Source organism: Pavona decussata, unplaced genomic scaffold (assembly GCF_977016875.1).
Source record: "Pavona decussata unplaced genomic scaffold, jaPavDecu1.1 SCAFFOLD_48, whole genome shotgun sequence".
NCBI classification, from domain to species: Eukaryota; Metazoa; Cnidaria; class Anthozoa; order Scleractinia; family Agariciidae; genus Pavona; species Pavona decussata.
Window position 1 is genome coordinate 4,080,001 of NW_028145470.1, and position 27,296 is coordinate 4,107,296.

The window sequence follows — 27,296 nt, forward strand, 5'->3', positions numbered from 1 at the left end:
CTTCTTTGAATTTATTCTGAACTACTTTCGTAAAGAACTGAAATCAGTAAAAACTTGAACATTACGCCAGTTCTGTTGCATTTTCCAGTCGCATTTTTTAGTTCCTTCGGCAATTAATTTTTCCGCGGCGTTTTTGGTGCACCAGTGAAAAATTGCGGAGTTTAGAAACACTATATTTTAATTCCACAAGGAAAAATTAACTGTCAACAATACTGAAATGGGGCACGTTTTCATTGTATTTTCAACCACATACCGTAATAGTTGTATCCAGTGTAATTAAGAGTCAAGGCTTTGAAAAATTCTATTTAAACAGGGGAATTTTTCACAGCAAAGGCCTCAGATGCTCAACCCAAGAAACACTTTTTTCTTCCAGTTGCAGCTAATATGACTTTGCACTCTTTAAAACCCTCAAATTGAAGAGGCGATATAATTTAGGGTGGTTAATAATTAATTTTCAAAAACCACAAGTCCACTTAAAGGAAGTTAAACAAAGTTACCCAGTTACGGGAAGTGGAAGTGGAGAAGTGATACGCGTGCTTTACTAATATAAAAAGGAAATCTCGCAATTTATTTTAAGACGAACTTCCCTATATATATAAAACAGAAACTCGTTTCTCGCCTGAATCATCAGTTCTGCAATAGTATCGTACAGCTCAAAGTCGTTGGTCAACAACTCGCAGAACAAGAAGCCGTACCAAGACTCTCTAACACGACTCTTTCGTTAGACATACTGTGAATATAGTTATCTTTTCCACCTAGAGTTTTCTTTACTAGTAGCTATGTTTAATGTATCGCTTTGAACAGAAAGCTGTTTATCTTGGATAGGACGCTGTTTAATCTTAAGTAGTAAGTTACTACTCTAGAGTCATTTTCGACCCTCCCGCAATCTAGCCAAAAAAAGAAACCGGATTTCTTTGCATGCTGCGAGTGAATGGATTCCTACTGCCGGGTTTAATTTAGCAACGTTTAATTATTAACTATTTGTAGCTCAAAACAAGAAAACAAAGCGCATGGGTTGAATCACCATTTACGTCTTATTAGTTTAAAAAAGAAAATAAGCACAAAAAGTTGAGCTTTTTATATCGTTAAGAAATAACAAAGCTACCAAACAACATGAATGAAAAACGTAGAAATTTTAACATGTAAAAATTTACACAATCATGCGAGGTGCCGGATTTTCAACGATAGGATTGATGGATTTAGGCTACAATCAGTATCCTCGTGATATACACGGGAAAACATAAGGCATTAGTTTTCGTTTTCGGTTCGTTTGGATTTCGTGCGAGTGTCTTAACCGCAGAAAAACCGCAAGTCACGCGAGCGATTTAAACCCTGAGTCAAACGAGTGTCGTCCTATACTGCCACACCACGCAGTATTACGCGTGACTTCGAAATGCACGAACCGTGAGTATTTGCACCACTTCAAGAATCTCATGGCAGCTGGCCAAAGAGGAAATCGTGCTGAGTGATTCAGCGCGCGTAAAGCGTGATAACCCATCCCAAGCTCCCTTGCTGTCCCCGTTACGACACCTGAAATGTCGACGGTTATCTTGTTTTCCCGCTAAAAAAAATGACACTTGGTCCACGCGCAAGCCCACTCTTATTGGAAAAACTTGTTCTTCTACTAAAATCTAAAGGTCACTAATGTGTGTCACTAATGTTGTACGCGCGTTGCAAAAGCGATGAAAGATAATAACAGGCGCAGGAGAGAATGGCCATTCTATCTACGCTCTGGATAATGGCTGTTAGTTCATTGCGCGCAATGGTGTATCTTGTTTCCAGACCTTTCATTTATCGATCAATCGACGAAACGGTGACAACAAGAGGGCGGATTTCATAATCCATACTGAATAAGACAATAGCAAATTTGAGGAAATTTGTGATACAAATTAATATCACCTTTGATGTTTCGATTGTAGGTTTTCCTTTTTGCCGACGAGTCATGTAAAATGGCCGCGTTTACATCAATTATCCTCGCAATCTTTCTAACTGGCCTGGTTCACAAAGCCTCAACTGCTGAGCAGTGCAATGGACCCCGTCAGCTGCCAATCTCCGGCATGAAGCTACAGGGACACATTTATAACAAGCGCTATGCACCATCTGGCCATGCTGAATGTCTCTTCGTATGCAGAGAAGAAGACGTCTGTCAAAGTTTTAACTTCGTGGTCTCAGAGAGTGTGTGTGAATGGAACAACCGCACGAAGGAAGCGAGTCCAGAGAATTTTGTTAAGGACTCTGATCGATATTATGTCAAGCTCGATGTCAGGAGAGGTATGAGTTAAAGTGATGTTTAGATGTTTTTTTTTTTCTTTTTTCTTTTAATAATAACCGCGATTTCATCCACAGACTGAGATATTCGAGCCACCTTATACAGCATAACAAACACATGACAAACAGCTCCACAGGAAAGTACTGATCAGTAGCTATCATTTAAATGGTTACAATTCGGGATTTCATCCATTGCCTTAAAAGTTAGAACCACCTTAGCTTGTACAGCATAATAAACAGCACCTCAGGAAAGTACTGCTCAGAAGCTTTCATTTGAACGGTCACACTTAAGCATTTCATCCACAGACTCAAAAGTTAGAACCACCTTGTACAGCGTAATAAACAGCACCACAGGTAAGTATATTGCTACTCAGAATGAGCTAACTTTGTTAAATGGCTTCACCTTCACAGTTCCTCTCGGCTCCATCTCTAAGCTGCCGGCCAAGTCTTGCAAAGAAATAAAAGCGAATGAAGGAGGGCAAGCTGTCAGTGGCAAATACTGGTTCTACTCCATCATACCAGGAACGAATGTCCTCGCTCACTGTAACATGGCAACCGAAGGTGTGTAAAAGACTGGTCACAGATTTGATTGTATAAGGTAGCTGGGCTGTTGCGCGGGTAGAATGAGTGCAAAGAATGCAGAAATGAAGCGAGGATCAAAACGCAGAGAGCCAGACGTTAAGCGTGTAGCCTGAGGCATAGAAAGTTGAACGTAGGTGATGATAATCCGCTGTATCAAAAAACATGGCGGCTGATATTTTAACCCATAATTCTTAGCGTACGAAAACACTATAAAAGCTCATTAAAACGCACAGAAAAGTTACAAAATCTTCAAACTACATACACAATGTTGTTGGTACAGGAAGCAGCCTATCAGCTGTGATCGGCTCGGAAGGTATTGTGGTAAAAGCCGCCATCTTTTTACGTACCTTATGTAAAGCCAATAAAAACGAAGTGATGAAATCTTCCCTTCGGATTCAAAATTGCGTCGCACAGCCATTTTGATCACGTACAGAAGGCCTTGACTGAGCGAATGATCGTTAGTAGTCCACTTAACAAAAAAAGGATGCAAGTATCGATGCCAATCTCGTACCAAGAATCTTCGTTCCCCTTCACCAGCGGTCGGGAAACAAGAGAAGTAAAATTCTTCAGCCTTTACATTAACCAATCGTTTTCCATTCTCGAAATTGGGCGGACAATGAAAACGAAACAAAAAAATAAGGCATTTATGTGAGCTGAGCAATAGGCTTCTGTGAATATGAAAGTCATATACAACTTGACCTGTGACTGAAAGAATTGGGAAGTGAATGACCATCGAAGTTGTATACCAAACTTAAGCAATTAAAATACGACAACCTCTTAAACTTCAGGGTTAAAAGGGATTCGAACCCATGGCCTCTGTGATAACGATAAACCATCTCTACCAACCAAGCTATCAAGCCAACTGGAAGCTGGTCATTTTGTGAATTCCTATCATACCTGTTGAAATAAAGCGGGATGGAAGTGAAGTGTATGCAGTTCATATATTTGAACTGTGGATAAAATAATTAATAAATGAGACAATCGCAGTTACTGATTTCTGTACTTAACTGCGATCGTCGCTCATTTATTACTACTAACAATGGACTGTGTCTTAATCAACAAGAGAAAGTTAAGGCTGGTTTCCATATGATCGCGGATCGCAGATCGCAGATCGCAATAAGGTCTGCGATCGTCTGCGATCATATGGAAACTACTTCTGGGATCGTCTGCGATACTGCGATCGTGATCGCAGACGATCGCAGAAGATAGAACCATGTTCTATCTAAAGGCTGGTTTCCATATGATCGCAGACGATCGCAGACCTTATTGCGATCCGCGATCTGCGATCTGCGATCCGCGATCATATGGAAACCAGCCTTAACTTTCATTCTTCTATGAGGTTAAAAGAGCGAAATCCTGTAAACAGACTATAAGAGAAAAGAAAACACATGTGACAAGTTTTTTCCTCAAAATCGTCCTGTGTTTTCTGTCAGCATAAAGCTTCAAAAAAGCCTAGCAAATTTGTTTCTTTGTTTCTTCAGTTGCTTATTGTGTAGAAACCTAAAGACTAACTCAGTTTCTCCTTCTGTTGTGTCTCCTCAGACATTGATGAATGTAGCGTTTCTCCTGCACTTTGTCACGCCAAAGCCAATTGTGCTAACAAGATCGGTTCCTATGTTTGTACGTGCAAACCCGGTTTTACTGGAAATGGAAAAACTTGCAGCGGTAAGAAATGGAAGAGTTCTTTTGCTTGTGCAGTGGTAACAGCTCATAGGATAAATCATTTGATGTAATGGTACGACTTCGCGTACATGTATAAATAATGACGATGATGCTTAACCATAACAAAGGCGAAATCACTTTCGACACTCAAGATCAATTTAAAACTGTTCTAATCTAATGAATATATCTGTATAAGATAGCTGGGCTGTTGGGCAGGTAGAGTGAGTCCAAATAAATAAAAAAAAGAATTCGCGAATGAAGCGAGGACCAAACGCAGGAAGCCGGACGTGAAGCGTGTAGCGTGAGGCACAGAAAGTACCGTTGAACGTAGGTGATGATAATCCCAATGTAACCAAAAAAACATGCCAGCTGATATGTTTACCCATAGCTCCTCGTTTTCGAAAACCTTATAAAGCTCATAAAAAACGCTCAGAGAAGTTCCTAAATCTTCAAACCTAGCTCATCGCTTATTTATTGCTACTAATAATGGACGATTTCATAATGGACTGTATCTTAATCAACAAGAGAAAGTTACTCTCATTCTTCTACGAGGTTAAAAGACCGAAATCCTGTAAATAGACTATAAGAGAAAAGAAAACATCGTGATGTTTTTTGTCAGCACATAGTTTCAAAAAAGCCTAGCAAATCAGTTTCTTTGTTGATTGTGTAGGAGCCTAAACACTAACCAGTTTATGTTACTATTGTGTTTCTTCAGACATTGATGAATGTAGCGCTTCTCCTGCAGTTTGTCACGCCAAAGCCAATTGTGTTAACAATATCGGTTCCTATGCTTGTACGTGCAAGCCCGGTTTTACTGGAAATGGAAAAACTTGCAGCGGTAAGAAATGGAAGAGTTCTTTTGCTTGTGGTAACAGCTCATAGGATAATCATTTGATGTAATGGTACGACTTCGCGTACATGTATAAATAATGATGATGATGATGATGATGATGATGATGATGACGATGACGATGTTTGGCTTCTTCTATGCGAACTCAGTGAAACGTTGTCTTCTCTTCGTCGTAGTAAACTCGATGCAAACATTTCATAAAAAATTGAATAATAGAGCAGTTTTTGTGACTATGAAAGTGACTATGACTATGAAAGTCATATACAAGTTGAACTGTGAATGAAAGAATTGGGAAGTGAATGACCACCGAAAGTGTATACCAAACTTAAGCAACTAAAATACGACAACCTCTTAAACTTCATGATTGAAAAGGATTCGAACCCATGACCTCTGTGATAACGATACATCATCTCTACCAACTAAGCTCTCAAGCCAACTGGGAGCTGGCCATTTTGTGAATTCCTATCATACCTGTTGAAATGAAGCGGGATGGAAGTGGAGTGTATGCAGTTCATATATTTGAACTGTGGATAAAACAATTAATAAATAAGACAATCGCAGTTACTGATATCCGTACTTAACTGCCATCGTCGCTCATTTAATACTAATAATAATGGACTGTGTCTTAATCAACAAGAGAAAGTTACTTTCATTCTTCTATGAGGTTAAAAGAACGAAATCCTGTAAACAGACTATAAGAGAAAAGAAAACACATGTTAACAGGTTCTCCAACTCAAATCGTGATGTTTTCTGTCAGCACATAGTTTAAAAAAAAAGCCTAGCAAAATGGTTTCTTTGCTTATTGGGTAGGAACCTTAAGACTAACTCAGTTTCTGTTACTATTGTATTTCCTCAGACATTGATGAATGTAGCGCCTCTCCTGCAGTTTGTCACGCCAACGCCAACTGTGCTAACAATATCGGTTCCTATGTTTGTACGTGCAAACCCGGTTTTACTGGAAATGGAAAAACTTGCAGTGGTAAAGAATAGATGATTTCTTTTCCTTGTGGTAACTGTTAGGTTGTTTCCATACGGACTAAACATTGTCTACTTTAATTTGTCTTAGATTGGATTAAATTTGGTGCATTAAGATGCTGTTAGAGCAGCTTTCAAATTGGGTTTTGAAAGTAGTTTCGCGTTTGCTTTTGTTTTGTTTTACTGCCCTTTTTGATTGGTTGGCAAAATTTGCGCCACTTTTTCAACCAACGAGAAGCAAAACCAAACAAATTGTGACCTGCTCGCACTCGTTTTCCCGCGCTTTATGCGGATAGATGTATCCGTTGGTTCAAATTTTGATTGGTTCATTGTGCTGTTTACATTTGCTGTGATTGGTGTTAAGACAATTAATCGAAAACCATATACCAGAATGGTTTTTAATTCAAGGGAACGTGTCAGTTATTTTTTATAATACATCGAAAAACGAAAAGTTACGCTTACACCAATGGAAACCTAAAAATAATAAACCACTTTTCTTAAAAGTTAGTATGCTAGTGCATTGGAGCTATTAAAAAGTGTCCGGCTATGGGTGACCAGGAAGGACTCGATGGATTGTAACTTGAAAAACGTGGAGACTCGTTGCCTGGCAATTTTCTTCCCTCTCATCTATTGTTTGCACCATTCTAAGCTATGCCAATTCCTGAAACAAGTTAAAAATCGCGATCGTGGCCGAATGTGAAAACTTACGCGGAATTTTTGATAAAAAGTACCAAGCTATTTCCAAATTTCTTTTCCTTCTATTCAAATTTAAAGAGATTAACCTGTTTCCACGCAGAGGCAGTTTTTTTTTTCAGTGCACAGTAAACGTCAAAGCCAATTTTACTAGTAAGACAGTCTTAGTCAATAAGAGGACAAAATGTTGTCTTAAGACTAATTTACACGTACCACCGATTTATCGGCTAGTCCCCAGATGTTCAAAGAGTGGATAACTTTATCCAGCGGATGAAATGTATTGGTTGAAGTACATTTTATCCACTGGATAGCGTAATACCTTGCATCGCACAGCCATTTTGATCACGTTCAGCAGGTCTTGACGAAACGAATCATCGTTGTCAAGTAATTCACATAACAAGAAAAGGATGCAAGTGTCGATGCCAATCTCGTACCCAAACTTCAAAGTCTTCGTTCCCCTTGACCAGCGGTCGGGAAACAAGAGAAGTAAAAATTTTCAGTCTTTACATTAACCATGCTTTAAATAACGGCATTTTAAAAGTAGTTTTCGTATTGTAAATGAATGCATTTTAAGTAAATTCCACTCAGGAGAATTTGCTTTCAATCGTTTCCATTCTCGAAATTGGGCAGACAATGAAACCGGAGCTAAATTTTAATTTTAATTACTGTAATGTTTGTAGTCAATAGAATCATTTTACTTTTTAAATTTTAATTTTATCTTGCACATAAGCGACATAAGCTACACAGGATCTCCCATATTCGTTAATTTTAATCACTTTCTTGTAAATATCTAACTTTTACTAGTACTATATTTTATTAGTGTCCCCAATTAGTGTACCTAGGCTAAATACATTGACACTTTAATAAAAGGTTTTACTTACTTACTTTACTTTACTAAAACACAATGCATTAATGTGGACTGAGCAATAGGCTTCTGTGACCATAAAAGTCACATACAAGTTGAACTGTGAATGAAAGAATTGGGAAGTGAATGACCATTGAAGTTTAAAATACGACAACCTCCTAAACTTCAGGGTTGAAAAGGATTCGAACGCATGACCTCTGTGATAACGATACATCATCTCTACCAACTGAGCTATCAGGCCAACTGGGAGCTGGTCATTTTGTGAATTCCTATCATACCTGTTGAAATAAAGCGGGATGGAAGTGAAGTGTATGCAGTTCATATATTTGATCTGTGGATAAAAGAATTAATAAATGAGACAATCGCAGTTACTGATTTCCGTACTTAACTGCGATCATCGCTCAAATTAATTACTACTAATAATGGACTGTATCTTAATAAACAAGAGAAAGTTACGTTCATTCTTCTATGAGGTTTAAAGAACGAAATCCTATAAACAGACTATAAGAGAAAAGAAACCACATGTAACAGGTCTCCAAAATCGTCATGTGTTTTCTGTCAGCATATAGTTTAAAAAAAGCCTAGCGAATTTGTTTCTTTGTTTCTTGTGTAGGAACCTAAAGACTAACTCAGTTTCTGTTACTATTGTATTTCCTCAGACATAAATGAATGTAGCGCTTCTCCTGCAGTTTGTCACGCCAAAGCCAGCTGTAGTAACAACGTTGGCTCCTATGTTTGTACTTGCAAACCCGGTTTTAATGGAAATGGAAAAACTTGCAGCGGTAAGGAATAGATGATTTCTTTTCCTTGTGGTAACTGTTAGGTTGCTTCCATCCGGACTGAACATTGTCTACTTTAATTTGTGTTAGGTTGGATTAAATTTGGTGCATTAAGATGCTGTCAGAGCAGCTTTCAAATTGAGTTTCGAAAGTAATTTCGCGTTTGCTTTTGTTTTGTTTTACTGCGCATTTTGATTGGTTGGCAAAATTCGTGCCACTTTTTCAACCAATGAGAAGCAAAACCAAACAAATTGTGACCTGCTCGCACTCGTTTTCCGGCGCTTATCGCGGATAGATATATCAGTCGGTTCGAATTCTGATTGGTTCATTGTGCTGTTTACATTTGCTGTGATTAGTGTGAAGACAATTAATCAAAAACCATATACTAGAGTTGTCTTTAATTCAAGGGAACGTGTCAGCTATTTTTTGTAATAAATCGAAAAACGAAAAGTCACGCTTACATTAGTGAAAACCTAAAAATAATAAACCAGTTTTCTTAAAAGTTAGTATGCTAGAGCACTGAAGCTTTTAAAAAGTATCTGGCTATGGGTGATCAGAAAGGACTTGACGAATTGTAACTTGAAAAACGTGGAGACTCGTTGCCTCGCATTTTTCTTCCCTCTCATGTATTGTTTGCACCATTCTAAGCTATGTGAATTCCTGAAACAAGTTAAAAATCGCGATCGCAACCGAATGTGAAAACTTACGCGGAATTTTTGCTAAAAGTACTACGCTATTTCCAAGTTTCTTTTTTTCCCATCTGTTTCCACGTAGAGCCAGTTTCTTTTCAGTGCACAGTAACTGTCAAAGCCAATTTTACTAGTAGAACAGTCTTGGTCAATAAGAGGACAAAATGTTGTCTTAAGACTAATTTACACGTACGACCGATTTATCGGCTAGGCCCCAGATGTTAAAAGAGTGGATAACTTTATCCAGCGGATAAAATGTATTGGTTGAAGTACATTTTATCCACTGGATAGCGTAATACCTTGCATCGCACAGCCATTTTAATGACGTTTAGCAGGCCTTGACGAAACCAATCATCGTTGTCAAGTAGTCCACGTAACAAGAAAAGGATGCAAGTGTCGATGCCAATCTCGTACCCAAAGTCTTCGTTCCCCTTGACCAGCGGTCGGGAAACAAGAGAAGTAAAATTCTTTAGCCTTTACATTAACCGTGCTTCAAATAACGGCATTTTGAAAGTTGTTTTGTTATTGCAAATGAATGCATTTTCAGTAAATTCCACCCAGGAAACCTCGGTTGAAATCGTTTCCATTCTCCAAATTGGGCGGACAATGAAAACAGAACAAAAAAATAATGCATTTATGTGAGCTGGGCAAATAGGCTTCCGTGCCCATGAAAGTCATATGCAAGTTGAACTTTGAATGAAAGAATTGAGAAGTGAATGAGCATCGAAGTTTAAAATACGACAACCTTTTAAACTTCATGGTTGAAAAGGATTCGAACCCATGACCTCTGTGATAACGATACATCATCTCTACCAACTGAGCTATCAAGCCAACTGGGAGCTGGTCATTTTGTGAATTCCTATCATAGTTCTTGAAATAAAGCCGGATGGAAGTGGAGTGTATGCAGTTCATATATTTGAACTGTGGATAAAATAATCAATAAATGAGACAATCGCAGTTACTGATTTCCGTACTTAACTGAGGTCGTCGCTCATTTATTACTACTAATAATGGACTGTGTCTTAATCAACAAGAGAAAGTTACTTTTATTCTTCTATCAGGTTAAATGAACGAAATCCTGTAAACAGACTATAAGAGAAAAGAAAACACATGTAACAAGTTCCCTAATATCGTCATCTGTTTTCTGTCAGCATATAGTTTCAAAAAAGCCTAGCACATTTGTTTCTTTGTTTATTGTGAAGGAACCTAAAGACTAACTCAGTTTCTGCTTCTATTGTGTCTTCTCAGACATTGATGAATGTAGCGCTTCTCCTTCAGTTTGTCACGCCAAAGCCAGCTGTAGTAACAACGTTGGCTCCTATGTTTGCACTTGCAAACCCGGTTTTACTGGAAATGGAAAAACTTGTAGCGGTGAGAAATGGATGATTTCTTCTCCTTTGTGGTAACTGTTAGGTTGCTTCCATCCGGACTTAACATTGTCAACTTTAATTTGTAGGGTGGCCCACAAGTGTCACGGCACAACCACATCCGGCCCAAGGCACAACCACGCCAACTCACGGTACAACCACGCCAACTCACGGCACAACCACGCCAACTCACGGCAAAAACACGCGAACTCACGGCACAACCGCGAGAATGTTAACACGGCGGAAGTGAAATGCCACGGCGGGAGTGAAAAGAAACGGCAGAGACAGTCAGTTTAAAATGGGAGACGATCTAGGAGATGAGATCTTCGAAGAAGACGGCGAAGAAGGTCTTGTTCGATAGGAGATAGCAAGGGGTGGCAGGCCTGCACGACTTCTAACAATGGAAACATTTTTGAAGTGTAGCCTCTAGCTTTATATTTTTGCTCTGAGAAGCATGTCATTTAGAGATTTTCCTTTTTTAAAGGAAATTAGTGGTGGCTCTTTGAAGATTTCTCGTAGGAAAGGCTGGTTTTGTATTAAGTGCCATTTTCCCATTAAAACATGTTTGAGGTTGGGCACTGATGGTTGATATTTTGTTACGAAAGGCAATATTTGTTTGGGGGTGTTGTCTTTTTGCTTCAATGTCGATGACCTTTCTGTAAATTTGACATCTGATAAAATTTTTTCAATCAGATTATTTGGGTAGCCGCTGGCAAGGTGTCGTGATTTAAATTTTTTAATATTATCCTCAAATGTTGTTTTTAAGGAGTTTTGTTCGTAGGAGTCTTAGGGCTTCGCCCTTGACAAATCCCTTTTTGACTCCCAATGGGTGGCTAGAGGAAAAATGCGCGTATTGAAAGGTTTCAGTCGGCTGAATTTTGTAGATGAAAGTCATGAAATTATGGTATCGCTGTGAACAGCATCGTGGAAACAAGTAAAGTTCCGCCGTGGCATTTCACTTCCACCGTGTTAAGACTCTCGCGGTTGTGCCGTGAGTTGGCGTGGTTGTGCCGTGAGTTGGCGTGGTTGTGCCGTGAGTTGGCGCGGTTGTGCCGTGAGTTGGCGCGGTTGTGCCGTGAGCTGGCGTGGTTGTGCCGTGAGTTGGCGTGGTTGTGCCGTGAGTTGGCGCGGTTGTGCCGTGAGTTGGCGTGGTTGTGCCGTGAGTTGGCGCGGTTGTGCCGTAAGTTGGCGTGGTTGTGCCGTGAGTTGACGTGGTTGTGCCGTGAGTGATGTGGTTGTGCCGTGACTTGGTGTATGTGCCGTGACACTTGTGGGCCACCGTAAATTTGTGTTAGGCTGGATTAAATTTGGTGCATTACGATGCTGTTAGAGCAGCTTTCAAATAGAGTTTCGAAAGTAATTTCGCGTTTGCTTTTGTTTTACTGCGCTTTTGATCGGTTGGCAAAGTTTGCGCCACTTTTTCAACCAATGAGAAGCAGAACCAAACAAATTGTGAACTGCTCGCACTCGTTTTCCCGCGCTTTACGCGGATAGATGTATCATTTGGTTCGAATTCTGATTGGTTCATTGTGCTGTTTACATTTGCTGTTAATGGTGCGAAGACAATTAATCGAAAACGATTCTAGAGTGTATGAAAGAAATCTGACGGTATACTTCCAGCCTGGTGAATGAATGAGAATGATGATTATTCTAGAAAGTGACGCAGGCATACTCGGAAAAAAGAAATCCGAGTGCTCCTATCAGGAGTCGAACCTAAAGTCTTCCGATTACTAGTTCGGATGCTCTACCACTGAGCTACAAGAGACTCGTGGGAGCTAAGGCCATTAAACTAGGTTCATGGGACAAACATCCTGCATACTGCTAGGATTTGAATTTCCAACGTGTGGTATATGAAAGAAATGTGATGGTATATTTCCAGCCTGGTGAATGAATGAGAACTAGTTTAATGGCCTTAGCTCCCACGAGTCTGTTGGAGCTCAGTGGTAGAGCATCCGAACTAGTAATCGGAAGGTCTTAGGTTCGACTCCTGATAGGAGCACTCGGATTTCTTTTTTCCGAGTATGCCTGCGTCACTTTCTAGAATAATCATCATTCTCATTCTAGAGTGGTTTTTAATTCAAGGGAACGTGTCAGCTATTTTTTGTAATACATCGAAAAACGAAAAGTCACCCCTTAACCAGCGGTCGGGATGATGATGATGATGATGATGTTGATGATGATGATGATGATGACGATCAGAAATGGTTTAATAGAGCATTTTTTTTCATTGAGTGTCGTGAAGTAATTACGCTAGCCAATCACTACAGGCGTTAGCGAGCTTTCTCGATGAGTTTTTTTTTCTCTTAGGGCAAACTTTGACAATAAAATATGTTTAAATAAAAAAATACAATAAACCAATTGGAACTCAAAGTAAATGCATGTAACTTTAATGGTGTTAAACACGGTAAAACGAGTACGGGCAAGTCGCGATTGGTTAATGTTGGTTTTGCTTCTCATTTGTTGACAAAGTAGCGCGAGTTTTGTCAACCAATCAAAGATCTCCGCATAGCAAAACCATAACAAAAGCGAAATAACTTTCGACGCTCATGATCAATTCAAAACTCTTCTAATCTAATGAATTTATCTTAAGACGATTTGAGGAAACAATGTTGTTGTGCAATTGATACGAAAATGCGCATTTTTGCAATCACACAATATTAATAACAGTATTTACAGATAACTACAGTGAAACTGAAAACGAGGGTCCCCTAAGAAAAAATTGTATCACTGCTGCCTGAACCAAGTTAACAAATATGCATTTATGCAATTGCGTAATGAGGCAGCTGTACAATTATTCACATTAGGATATTTAAGGGTAATGGGCTATGCGCATGCGTGGAAGGCCTGTAGCGCATGCGTTTCGGTGCAGTGTCTTGTACTGGTATCAGATAATGAGTTGTGTTATGATGTGATAAACATTCAAACATGAAATTGAGCAGTTTTGTTTCAATGTAACAAACTTTACAGATATCAATGAATGTACAAGTGGCTCGCACAACTGTCACGCGAACGCCGTTTGCACAAACACCGTGGGGTCTTACAGCTGTGCCTGTCAGTCAAACTATCATGGAAACGGACACTACTGCGTATATAAACGTGAGTTGAGTTTTCCAGTTAATTGCGGTAATCGGCTGCAGTAAAGCAAATAGTACAAATAACATGTCATTGGCCAATTTCCAGAAAGGCATATCATCAGGACATGTTAAATGCTCCCGAATCCGCAATCTACTAGATATTGTCTCTCCGCAAAAACAGGCGTTTCGTCCAAATCGTCTAACCCTTACGGTGCTGGATCAAAGGAAGGTTCCTCTCCCCAACCCCCCCCCCCCCCCCACTCCCCCTTCCTTCACATCTTATTTTTACACCAAACCGAGGTCCGTAGAGTCGAGGCGCCGATATACTTTCGTTTCACAAAGAGAAGGAAGTCAGCGTTTGAGAGTGGGCCACCCACCTACCTGAAGGTCGTAAATCACCACTACCTGTTTTCATGCCCGCAACAAAACCTCCTCTCCAGGGTCAAATATGTATAGCTACAGGATAATAATGTTCTTATTTTGAAATTAGAGGGCGTTGAACGACAATTTCGAATCCATCATCATCAATTCCCGGCTAGAGACAAGAGTGCTCCTTAAAAATTTTTCTTTCGTTTAGGTGGCCTCAACTATAGATCAAGTATTCTCAGCAGCTCGTATGTGGACCAGTTGATTTCATATTTGAACCCAGTACTTCAGAGTTCAGTCCGTAGTAGGTTTGTGTTATGTTGGCGGGCTTCTGCGCATGGCTGGGCGTCCTCGACATTCCATAGCTACTGTGATGGAAAGGGACCTACTGTTACTGTCATCAAAGTCGGCAGTTACATATTTGGTGGATATACAGATGCGTCTTGGAGTAGTGGTAAGTATTATCGTTCTGGTCATAGGGATATAACATGTAGAAGCTCTGGGCGGCGGTTTATTAACCTGTGGTATGCAGGGATAGTCAACTACCTTCGGTGAATGAGCAGTTAGACGGTACAAATTTGTTTTTGACGGTAATTAGTAGGGGTTCGTGCTCATGCACAAACTCGTCGTGTTATAACTTTTTTTAGTTATCCATTTTTTTTCGATTCTTTTTTTAGTTATACCATGTCAGTGTAAAACGTGTTTATCTTTCTCCCAGTTTCAAGTTACAGAAGTTCCAGTACAGCATTTCTCTACTCGCTGTACAACACCTACGGGTACCAACCTCTTAAGCTTAGGCTCAAGCCAGGATATCATGGTCACGCCACATACGATGGTAGCAGTTATGGCCCGATCTTTGGTGGCGGGTACGACATCTTCACAGCTGGTAACAGTGGGTACACCTCTTGTGGCACCTCCTATGCCCTTCCCTCAGGATATTCGTCAGGAGGTTCATGTACGTGGTTTGCTGGAAGCTACTCTTTTACTCTGAGTGATATTGAAGTGTTTTATGAGGTAACATGAAAAGATCAAAACGCCTTTTTGGTAGTTCAGGCAGCGCTCACATTAACATAATTCCAATTTGAAGCAGCTTTGACAAGGTTAGGAGATCTCTTTCCCGTTTTTCAGTTTCAAATTCATTAGTCATTCCTGGCAAATCCAAACCTCCCCTCCGGGCAAAAAGATTTTTTTTTGTCAAGTAGGTAAATGCGCCATACACGGCAGAGTACAAACGAGCTTTTCAAATGCCCCACGGTACAGTTAAGAAAAATTAGTTTTTTTTTTCTTAGTTTCTTGGCTTACGTTGTAAGCCGTGCAAGTTTGGACATTTTCTGGTCTTATTTTCTTTCGTGAACGCTGCCTGCGTAGCGCGGTTTTTTGTGGGTGGTGGGAGTGAGGCGAAGAGAGGAGGTGGCGTTGTAGTTTAGTTCCGCTTTTTAGCTGCTATTTTGTGGTATTATGTATAGAATAGCATGAATAGTTCTACCTTCCTACTTTGGATTAGCCACCATTAGAAGAAATTAGGGTGAAGTACTGTGTAAGCGTAATCGGGAAGGCGCCGTCATATACACGAAAGTTTGATGCGGACAGTATACAATTAGCACATGAAAATACGTTTTTCAGCAGATTAGAGATTCGCTGGTGGATGAGTTATCAATATAGACTTTCCATTAGTAAGAAATGGAAGAGAGAGATTCTTGAAAAGACCACATTAATGGTCGATCAAAAAGCCATTGTTTAAGTGGGGGTTTCAAGTCCCTAAAAACTGAACCTCTGCTCCAGTAGCTCCGCGCATGACAATGACAATGACAATGACAAATTATTGAAGACGGAAACTCTTTTGGCTGCTGCATGGACCACGCTAAAATTTGTCGGCCAATTTCTTTTTCTGTTGGTGAAGGGCGGCAGTGAAAGTCGGCCTGATTCAAAAGACATTATTGTAAATATTATTGTATATTACGAAGCTTATCGATTCAAAGTTTAGCCTTTGAAAACCAGGGCACATGGACAGTTGTTCAAAGTTCGATTAAACTAATCAGTGTTAACGGGAAGTTTGATTATAGCCTTAAAGCTTAATTACTAATCAATAAGCATTTTTCCAAAACATTTTTGCCCTTCAGTTTAGACTCAGACTCCTTTAGAATCAGTTTTTTTTACCTTCAGTTAAAGATCAACTTTTTTAACGAGCGTACAAACCTCGGTTACAATTTGATCGGGGATTTTTTAACAACTGGGCCCAGAGCTAAACTTCGGCTCAATGTAATGATCTAACTTGTGAGTTAGTGCATGAAATCCACAAGTTTGACTTCTCAAAAGAAGGGTCATTTTTATTACTACTATAGCTTGAAAGATGGCACATATGGATAGCATATGTAGCAGAATGGTCAACTTATCATATGATCTATACAGATCACAATTATTGTAGTCTGTATAGATATAAGTTGATCATTCTGAGTTTCTCAACCAGATATGGAATAGCATAGTAGCTTTCGTATACAAGGCATAAATTAGCATATAATAGACTTGGCATCATGCCCTCTATGACAAGGGTAGAACTCTCATATTCAAGATTGACCAACATGTAATTTCTCTTTACAGTGTAAATAGGCTGTTAAGCATAGAGGTAATGAGGATAAAGAAAATGATCAACCAAGGGATTTTGTGTAGCTATAGAAGGAGCTCCTGTAAGCAATCGACATGTAATTTCTCCTTACAAAGCAAATTCATTGTTAGTATGTAGGAGAAAAAGGAAGATCATCAACTAGAGGAGCTCATAGATTTATGCTAAAGATCAGTCTGTAATTTCTTCTTTCATTATCAATATGTCTTCAGGCAGGCAGGTGATGAGAATATGGTGGTAGTAATACAAGCCTTTTGTAAAACGCCCTTCTAGACACACCATATGTGTTACATCATAGAGTGGTTTTCATTTGAGTGTCGAAAGTAATCTTGAGTTTGCTTTACTACGCTGTGATTGGTCGACAAAACTCGCGCCACTTTTTCGCGCGCATTTTCCCGCGCTTGGCACCGGTTACATGTTTTTGCTTCGAGTTCTGATTGGTTCATTGTTCTATCTACATCTGTTATGATTGGCCAGAGTAATTACGATTTTGGCTTTAGGGCACTCAATTGGAAACTGTTCAGTGGTCTTAAGATATTTATTACAATAGAACGCATCAGTTAACCAGTAAAGAGAAACAGTTTTTCATCATTTATACATTTGTATTTGCTTTGATGTCAACTATATGACAGTTAACTGCTGTAATAAAACTGAGTGAAACACACAATCTTCTTATCATTATTTCTGTGACACGCGGCCGCGAATAACACATGTATGTTTGTTGTTGAATTCGCGCGAGGTAAATTATGAGTTATATGGTGAGTTGGTTAATGGTGAGTCATTGAATTAGCGCGAGGTGAAGTTCTTTTTGGTTTTTGAAAGCTTATGGGCTGAGCCAGAAGTTAAGTCCATAAGCTTGCGAAAACGTTAAAAAAATAGAGTATTCTTTTCCCAATGCAGTCTGAACAAGCTAGTTTACAAAGTGCTTTTCACCATGGGTCTTTTACATAAGTATCTATTGAGAAATCGCGCGCGCTACAAAGACCAAAGTTTAGTTCAAACCGATTTTTTTTTTGTAAAAGATAAATTTCAGTTGGTGACACAAGTATAATCCACAAAACACAAGTTCTCCCAACAGGAGTCGAACCTGTGACCTTTGATTCCTTTTCCGGATTAAACTAGATTCGTGCATGAAACAAACATCCTGCATACTGCCAAGACTTGGGTGTTGATGTGTAGCCGAGTTTGTGCTGTAAGAAATGTGATGTTGAGTTTTAAGCCTGGTGACTCAATGTGAAAGTAACTGACACAGACATATTGGAAAAAAATTCAACAACTAAATCCGAGTTCTTTCCAACAAGAGTCGAACATTTTTTCCATGTTATTTTCCAGCCACTTTAACAAAAAAACTGTGAGTAACATGACATGCAGGAAAAGGTTTTGATTTCATACAAAAGAGTCTCCTTGGTGAACATACAATCGAGGACAAAACAATTAAGAAAATTACCCTTCCTAGCGCTTTTACTAGGAAACAAGCGAACGACCATATTTCCACCCTGTAGTAATTGCTCATGCAGCTCAAAGATTCCAGCAATTGTATGAGTGGGACATTCCGCCAAGTCCGTAAGCCACTTAAACCACTCCTTTGTACGAAACTCCTCGTCACCCCACATAGGACGCTTATAACTTGCCCTGTCACTCCTGTCCCCTGATAGTCTCACATAATTGCTCTTTTGTAGACTTCTTTAGTTAGCTTTTAAACTTGTCTGGAGGTAGCTCTTGTCCATCGGTGTCGCGGATGAGAGGCTGAGTGAATCTCGATCCCAAGTTCTCCCGCCATTTTCTAGGCTTCTAAAATCAGAGACTGGTTTCCCTGAGAAGCTGCTCTCTCCTCAAAATCAAGCACCAACTTCATAGTAGGATCTGGATTCTGATACATTTTGACGACTGCCTTAATTTTAGTTAACTTGTATGCTTGCTCAACAGATTTCATTCCACGCCTTTCGTCCTTCCTTGAAAGGTACAGCAGGATAGCTGTCGAGCTACTGGGGTGCTTGCAATATTGAAGAATCCTTAAAGACCCTTACTCCCTATAATTCCTTAAAAAAGGCTATTACTACTTCATATTAACTCTTTCAACATTTTCTCATTCTTTCCTTACCAATTAATTTAGAAAGTCATTTGCGCGTGCTTTATTTTTATTTTTATACTTGTGCCTACCTGTTACGACTACTTTTGACATTTTTACATTTATTTACTAATTAAGTCCATAGTTATTTTTTATCCCTCCTAGCCAGATTACCTTCAGTAAAATCCAGTGATAAACTGTGTTTGCAAGGACCACCGTGACAAAATAAAAGTACCGGATCCTGTAGTGAAGGATCTAATCAGCAAAAAAATTGTAAAGCAAATAATCTAAAAAAAGAGCAAGGCTGATTTCACGGTTAGGGAAGTATATTTTCCAATATTTCGAAAGGCACGGCCTTTCTTCTTCAGGGTATGTTTGAGACTGACCCTGTGGCAAGATACTTTACAATTTAAACAGTTACAATAGATACCTGAAAAAAGGCTAAAGTTACATAAACAAAAACGTTACAATTTGAAATTTGAAAATACAACTGGTAAATAGGTATAAGCTAACGTTACAACGTGGTAGACGAAAACAAAATACGTAACAATGAGTTAATTACATAACTTAGGAAGATGAAAGACGGGAAAAATGTTCATGTCTCATCTCTCCTATTAAGACCTAAGGGTTCAATAGTTTGACCTCTGTCGATGAGGTATGCCTCTCTAGCTTTGCGTACACTGTCACGATTAGATTTGATGAGTTCGAGGGGAATTAGTAGCATGTCAGAAGCGTTATGGTCGTTAGAAAGAAAATGTTCTGAAACTGTGGTGGGTTTGGAACTGTTTGTTTGTTTGTCGACTGGTCTACGGTGTTCGTTAAAACGGTCTTTAAGTCGTCGTTTTGTTTCTCCTATGTATTGTTTGTGGCAGCGGTTGCAGTGTACCATGTAGATAACGTTTTTAGAGTTACAGTCTATATGATGAGTAATATGTCAAGTTTCGCCGGTAGAATGAAATGTGTAGCTGGTACGTCCGTCTGTTATGTAGTTGCAAGTTAAACAGTTGTCCCCACATCGAAAAGATCCATGGGGTAGGTTGTTTTGTGTGGGATTACGTAGTTTGGCGCTAACAAGTAAATCACTCAGGTTGTTGGTCCGTCGGAAGGCAACAAGAGGTGTGGCTTTGAAAACGTTTGCGCAGCGGGGAGATGAAGATAGGATGTTGAAGTGTTTGTGAATAATGGATGATACAGAGCGAAGGGCTGGATTGTATGTGACGACAAGGGGTACTCGTATAGGTTGGTTGGTGTCGGAGGTGTCTTTAGTAGCTATAGCGTCGGAACGTGGGATGCCGTTAACCCGTCCTATTTCTTGGTTGAGGAATGAAAGATTGTATCCCCGTTTGTTGAGATAGGTTCTGAGTTCGTTTGTTCGGAGTTTAAAAGTTTCGTCAGAAGAACAAATACGTCGAAGTCTGAGAGCTAAGCTGAATGGAATGGCTCTCTTAGTGTGTCTAGGATGACATGAAGATTGTAACAAGTATTGATGTTTGTCAGTAGGCTTAGTGTAAAGGTCGGTAGTGATAGTGCCGTTATAGAGAGACACGTAAAATTGTTCATGAAAAAACTCAAGGAGTCGCATACGTCGGCTGATCCTTACCATGAACAATTTTACGTTCAACGACAAACACTATCTACAGACTCACGGAACTGCTATGGGAACCAGAATGGCTCCTTCTTACGCCAATTTGTTTCTCGCCAAATTTGAGACGGACGCATTACTACGTGCTCCATTTCAACCATACATATGGTGGCGCTTCATAGACGACATCTTCATGATATGGACACACCGCTCTCGACGACCTCCAAACCTTCACTACTTATCTCAATAACATTCACCCCACTATTAAATTCACATCCAATTATTCTCTCACATCTATACCCTTTCTGGACGTCAGTGTGTCTCCTCCAAATCATAGATGGCATTTAAAAAGAAGAAAATCCAGCGCTAAAAGAAAATTTTACCGGGAGCACCGCTCTTTTCATAGAGAAAAGGGTGTTCTTTGGAAAACATAACCCGTGAGGGCAAAACTCTTATTTAGGCTAAACACGCACATGAGAGTCGCGTAGGCCATGTTGATTAATTACAGACAGGCCCCGTCTCATGTCGTGAAAGACATACTGTACATGAACTCCGAAAAAACAAAGACGAAAATCGCACTCCTGGCGGTGTATAGAGCTTTATACAGTCTCCATAGTGAGCTATATGCTGCAACACATATGCACAGTTCTACGGAAACACCTATCCGCGAACAAAATGACAGTTCATGTACAAAATTTAACGTTTTAGCCATCATAGAAAACACAGCGTCAAGCTTAGCCCCACCATGGATCGAACTCGCAGCCACCAGATTGGCTCAAACCAAGGAGCCAATTGAATTGCAGGGTTTTCGATCCGAACCATGGGTTTATAATTTGACAAGAGAGCGCGTTTGTTGAAATGATACCGAGAACTCATCTCTATCATTTCTGAAGAATCGGCAACTGATGAGATCCACAAGATTAGGATCGAAACCGCGGTCTTGCCTGACCATTGCCTTAAATGCTACAGAATTTACTTACGGCCGAAGGACTAGAAGCAGCCCCTGGCCAGAGCACGTAAACACAGGAGGAAAATACTAAGCTCCCGCAACACAAACCTCACAGTTACAGAGCTTAGCGGAGCGACAACAAAACAAACAGCCGTAACTTAAGCGGCCTTTAGCCCTCAATTTAACGCATTGCATAGCTTTCAAAGAAGCGACAATGCTTAAGAACGGATCAAGGGACAAATAACCGTGATAAGAAGCACAGCATCTTGCACCAAAAGCAAATAGCCGGGCCCGGCAATCTGACATAAGCTGCAAGATAATGTATAGTTATTACACGGTTCAAATCCTATCCTTACAACGATAAAAAGAGAGGCTATACTGCCACCAGACGCACTGAAATGAGCCATACCAAGCCAAAACTAAATGCCACAAACGGCATAAGAACGACAGTCGCTAAACGGAAACGTAACAACAAGAGGTCAAAATGACCTTTGAGATCAATTACAACACATGCGACAGTTAAACACATGGCTTTGTTCAGTGTCTATCACGCAAATCCTCCAAATCATAGATGGCATTTAAAAAGAAGAAAATCCAGCGCTAAAAGAAAATTTTACCGGGAGCACCGCTCTTTTCATAGAGAAAAGGGTGTTCTTTGGAAAACATAACCCGTGAGGGCAAAACTCTTATTTAGGCTAAACACGCACATGAGAGTCGCGTAGGCCTGTCAACCCCATTATGCCATGAAAGACATACTGTACATGAACTCCGAAAAAACAAAGACGAAAATCGCACTCCTGGCGGTGTATAGAGCTTTATACAGTCTCCATAGTGAGCTATATGCTGCAACACATATGCACAGTTCTACGGAAACACCTATCCGCGAACAAAATGACAGTTCATGTACAAAATTTAACGTTTTAGCCATCATAGAAAACACAGCGTCAAGCTTAGCCCCACCATGGATCGAACTCGCAGCCACCAGATTGGCTCAAACCAAGGAGCCAATTGAATTGCAGGGTTTTCGATCCGAACCATGGGTTTATAATTTGACAAGAGAGCGCGTTTGTTGAAATGATACCGAGAACTCATCTCTATCATTTCTGAAGAATCGGCAACTGATGAGATCCACAAGATTAGGATCGAAACCGCGGTCTTGCCTGACCATTGCCTTAAATGCTACAGAATTTACTTACGGCCGAAGGACTAGAAGCAGCCCCTGGCCAGAGCACGTAAACACAGGAGGAAAATACTAAGCTCCCGCAACACAAACCTCACAGTTACAGAGCTTAGCGGAGCGACAACAAAACAAACAGCCGTAACTTAAGCGGCCTTTAGCCCTCAATTTAACGCATTGCATAGCTTTCAAAGAAGCTACAATGCTTAAGAACGGATCAAGGGACAAATAACCGTGATAAGAAGCACAGCATCTTGCACCAAAAGCAAATAGCCGGGCCCGGCAATCTGACAAAAGCTGCAAGATAATGTATAGTTATTACACGGTTCAAATCCTATCCTTACAACGATAAAAAGAGAGGCTATACTGCCACCAGACGCACTGAAATGAGCCATACCAAGCCAAAACTAAATGCCACAAACGGCATAAGAACGACAGTCGCTAAACGGAAACGTAACAACAAGAGGTCAAAATGACCTTTGAGATCAATTACAACACATGCGACAGTTAAACACATGGCTTTGTTCAGTGTCTATCACGCAAATCCTCCAAATCATAGATGGCATTTAAAAAGAAGAAAATCCAGCGCTAAAAGAAAATTTTACCGGGAGCACCGCTCTTTTCATAGAGAAAAGGGTGTTCTTTGGAAAACATAACCCGTGAGGGCAAAACTCTTATTTAGGCTAAACACGCACATGAGAGTCGCGTAGGCCTGTCAACCCCATTATGCCATGAAAGACATACTGTACATGAACTCCGAAAAAACAAAGACGAAAATCGCACTCCTGGCGGTGTATAGAGCTTTATACAGTCTCCATAGTGAGCTATATGCTGCAACACATATGCACAGTTCTACGGAAACACCTATCCGCGAACAAAATGACAGTTCATGTACAAAATTTAACGTTTTAGCCATCATAGAAAACACAGCGTCAAGCTTAGCCCCACCATGGATCGAACTCGCAGCCACCAGATTGGCTCAAACCAAGGAGCCAATTGAATTGCAGGGTTTTCGATCCGAACCATGGGTTTATAATTTGACAAGAGAGCGCGTTTGTTGAAATGATACCGAGAACTCATCTCTATCATTTCTGAAGAATCGGCAACTGATGAGATCCACAAGATTAGGATCGAAACCGCGGTCTTGCCTGACCATTGCCTTAAATGCTACAGAATTTACTTACGGCCGAAGGACTAGAAGCAGCCCCTGGCCAGAGCACGTAAACACAGGAGGAAAATACTAAGCTCCCGCAACACAAACCTCACAGTTACAGAGCTTAGCGGAGCGACAACAAAACAAACAGCCGTAACTTAAGCGGCCTTTAGCCCTCAATTTAACGCATTGCATAGCTTTCAAAGAAGCGACAATGCTTAAGAACGGATCAAGGGACAAATAACCGTGATAAGAAGCACAGCATCTTGCACCAAAAGCAAATAGCCGGGCCCGGCAATCTGACAAAAGCTGCAAGATAATGTATAGTTATTACACGGTTCAAATCCTATCCTTACAACGATAAAAAGAGAGGCTATACTGCCACCAGACGCACTGAAATGAGCCATACCAAGCCAAAACTAAATGCCACAAACGGCATAAGAACGACAGTCGCTAAACGGAAACGTAACAACAAGAGGTCAAAATGACCTTTGAGATCAATTACAACACATGCGACAGTTAAACACATGGCTTTGTTCAGTGTCTATCACGCAAATCCTCCAAATCATAGATGGCATTTAAAAAGAAGAAAATCCAGCGCTAAAAGAAAATTTTACCGGGAGCACCGCTCTTTTCATAGAGAAAAGGGTGTTCTTTGGAAAACATAACCCGTGAGGGCAAAACTCTTATTTAGGCTAAACACGCACATGAGAGTCGCGTAGGCCTGTCAACCCCATTATGCCATGAAAGACATACTGTACATGAACTCCGAAAAAACAAAGACGAAAATCGCACTCCTGGCGGTGTATAGAGCTTTATACAGTCTCCATAGTGAGCTATATGCTGCAACACATATGCACAGTTCTACGGAAACACCTATCCGCGAACAAAATGACAGTTCATGTACAAAATTTAACGTTTTAGCCATCATAGAAAACACAGCGTCAAGCTTAGCCCCACCATGGATCGAACTCGCAGCCACCAGATTGGCTCAAACCAAGGAGCCAATTGAATTGCAGGGTTTTCGATCCGAACCATGGGTTTATAATTTGACAAGAGAGCGCGTTTGTTGAAATGATACCGAGAACTCATCTCTATCATTTCTGAAGAATCGGCAACTGATGAGATCCACAAGATTAGGATCGAAACCGCGGTCTTGCCTGACCATTGCCTTAAATGCTACAGAATTTACTTACGGCCGAAGGACTAGAAGCAGCCCCTGGCCAGAGCACGTAAACACAGGAGGAAAATACTAAGCTCCCGCAACACAAACCTCACAGTTACAGAGCTTAGCGGAGCGACAACAAAACAAACAGCCGTAACTTAAGCGGCCTTTAGCCCTCAATTTAACGCATTGCATAGCTTTCAAAGAAGCGACAATGCTTAAGAACGGATCAAGGGACAAATAACCGTGATAAGAAGCACAGCATCTTGCACCAAAAGCAAATAGCCGGGCCCGGCAATCTGACAAAAGCTGCAAGATAATGTATAGTTATTACACGGTTCAAATCCTATCCTTACAACGATAAAAAGAGAGGCTATACTGCCACCAGACGCACTGAAATGAGCCATACCAAGCCAAAACTAAATGCCACAAACGGCATAAGAACGACAGTCGCTAAACGGAAACGTAACAACAAGAGGTCAAAATGACCTTTGAGATCAATTACAACACATGCGACAGTTAAACACATGGCTTTGTTCAGTGTCTATCACGCAAATCCTCCAAATCATAGATGGCATTTAAAAAGAAGAAAATCCAGCGCTAAAAGAAAATTTTACCGGGAGCACCGCTCTTTTCATAGAGAAAAGGGTGTTCTTTGGAAAACATAACCCGTGAGGGCAAAACTCTTATTTAGGCTAAACACGCACATGAGAGTCGCGTAGGCCTGTCAACCCCATTATGCCAACAAGAGGTCAAAATGACCTTTGAGATCAATTACAACACATGCGACAGTTAAACACATGGCTTTGTTCAGTGTCTATCACGCAAATCCTCCAAATCATAGATGGCATTTAAAAAGAAGAAAATCCAGCGCTAAAAGAAAATTTTACCGGGAGCACCGCTCTTTTCATAGAGAAAAGGGTGTTCTTTGGAAAACATGACCCGTGAGGGCAAAACTCTTATTTAGGCTAAACACGCACATGAGAGTCGCGTAGGCATTATGCCATTCCGATATCAATTTTTATCGATTGACTACCCCGGGTATTACGTGCCTTCCTGTCTATGCGCGATGTTGCCTCCACCTAAGATAGCTGATTTTCAAAAAGGTAGCTACAGAAATTGAGCACATTTTCGAGACTTTCTAAGCTGAAGGAATATGCTAGTCATTAACAATACTCCAGTTACGGTTCATCACAAGAAAGTAAGGTCAGGAAATACTATGCAAGAGAAAAGCGGGGCTTTTTTTTGGAATTAGACGTGACATTGACACCTGAGTGAAATGAGACATGACCTGTGATCTGACTAAACAAGTGTGACACTTGGTAATTATTAACGGCGCTAACGGATCTTAAATCTCAACCAAAACCCGGTCTTAACCTTGCCTTGCCACATTTACCTTCGTCTGGTCTGGGCTAGTCCAAGGCCAGAGCGATTCCCCATACCTTATGAATAATAATACCTAGGGAGGAAATATTACACTGTTCTCATTTATATAAATGACTTCCTATAATCGTGCTGTGTCAGGCTGTCATCCTAGCTATTTGCATTCTGATATTGGAAGCTGTATTTCACCTGTCAACTGTGTAATTAACACCTTCATATCAATGTCAGCCACCTGCACGACTCTTTAAAAGTCTTCCGTCGTTTTAATAAACATAACAGTTTGTCTTTGACTTGAAAGTGCATCAGGTCCATTTTTGAAAAGGTGAGGGAAAATATCCTATTCTTCTAACTTTCAGCCATCTTGACGAAAATATTGTAAAAACTAGGGTAGATATTTTTGGTGTGACTGTACTTTATGAACTTCAGAGGCCTAGAAAAAAGCATATCGCAGGTGCCTTTCATAAGGGAATTGACAGTTATGGTTTTTGTGGAGGGAGAAAAACATCAGAATCTAGAGAACAACCTTTGCAGCAAGGAAGAAAGCAACAACATCATCTCTCCACACATAACAAATACGGGATTCGAACCCGAGCTGCAGTGCAAGTGAGGGGCGACTGTTCACACCACTACACAGTCGGCAGTTCTCCTTAAAAGTACTGTTATACGTCTGGTTGTTTTTCCTGAAAATTATAGCAACGCCATTGCGAAACAAGTTGAGAGCGAAACTGCGCGTATGACTTCCCCTCTTGAAGTCTTCTTAACTAAAAATTTCGTTACAGGTTGCAGAAAAAGTAGACAATTTTCTCTACTTTTTGAAACTTTGCGAGATGCGTTGCAAGATGGAGAGAAATTGTCCCTCATAATCTTCCATGCCTTGCAGATTAATGTGTTTTCTCTCTCGCTTACGCGATGTTGAGACCGGGGTCCCGGAGTAAGTGGCCAGGTGTCGGATATAAACCGAGTTCAGAATTTTCTCAAGCGTGCTGCATCGCTTTGCCAGAAATAAAGGGTGGTTTTTGGCACCAAAGT

The 27,296-nt window shown here is 40.4% G+C and overlaps 2 protein-coding genes and 1 long non-coding RNA gene across 4 annotated transcripts in view; 2 read left to right on the forward strand and 1 right to left on the reverse strand.

Annotated features, from left to right (window-relative positions):
• LOC146481868 (uncharacterized) overlaps positions 1-9,102 on the forward strand; it is a 31,202-nt gene extending 22,100 nt beyond the window's left edge. Inside the window, exons 13-16 of the mRNA XM_085107574.1 lie at positions 1,920-2,271; positions 2,680-2,829; positions 4,393-4,515; positions 8,555-9,102. Of these exons, the coding sequence (XP_084963700.1) occupies positions 1,920-2,271; positions 2,680-2,829; positions 4,393-4,515; positions 8,555-8,688 (759 nt within the window). The 3' untranslated portion in view covers positions 8,689-9,102. The remainder of the gene's footprint in view (positions 1-1,919; positions 2,272-2,679; positions 2,830-4,392; positions 4,516-8,554) is intronic.
• Positions 1-27,296, reverse strand: part of LOC146481867 (uncharacterized) — an 86,059-nt gene that overhangs the window by 33,927 nt on the left and 24,836 nt on the right. Inside the window, exon 3 of the long non-coding RNA XR_014864341.1 lies at positions 14,659-14,689. This is a non-coding gene — a long non-coding RNA (uncharacterized LOC146481867). The remainder of the gene's footprint in view (positions 1-14,658; positions 14,690-27,296) is intronic.
• The window catches only part of LOC146481869 (uncharacterized), a 52,285-nt gene that overhangs the window by 1,731 nt on the left and 23,258 nt on the right, over positions 1-27,296 (forward strand). Inside the window, exon 1 of one of the 2 annotated variants that reach the window (XM_085107913.1) lies at positions 26,537-26,589. The exons of the other annotated variant lie outside the window; for it this stretch is intronic. The gene's annotated coding sequence lies outside the window, so the exon portion shown is untranslated. Of the gene's footprint in view, positions 1-26,536; positions 26,590-27,296 lie in introns of those variants that run through there. 2 annotated transcript variants of the gene reach the window in all.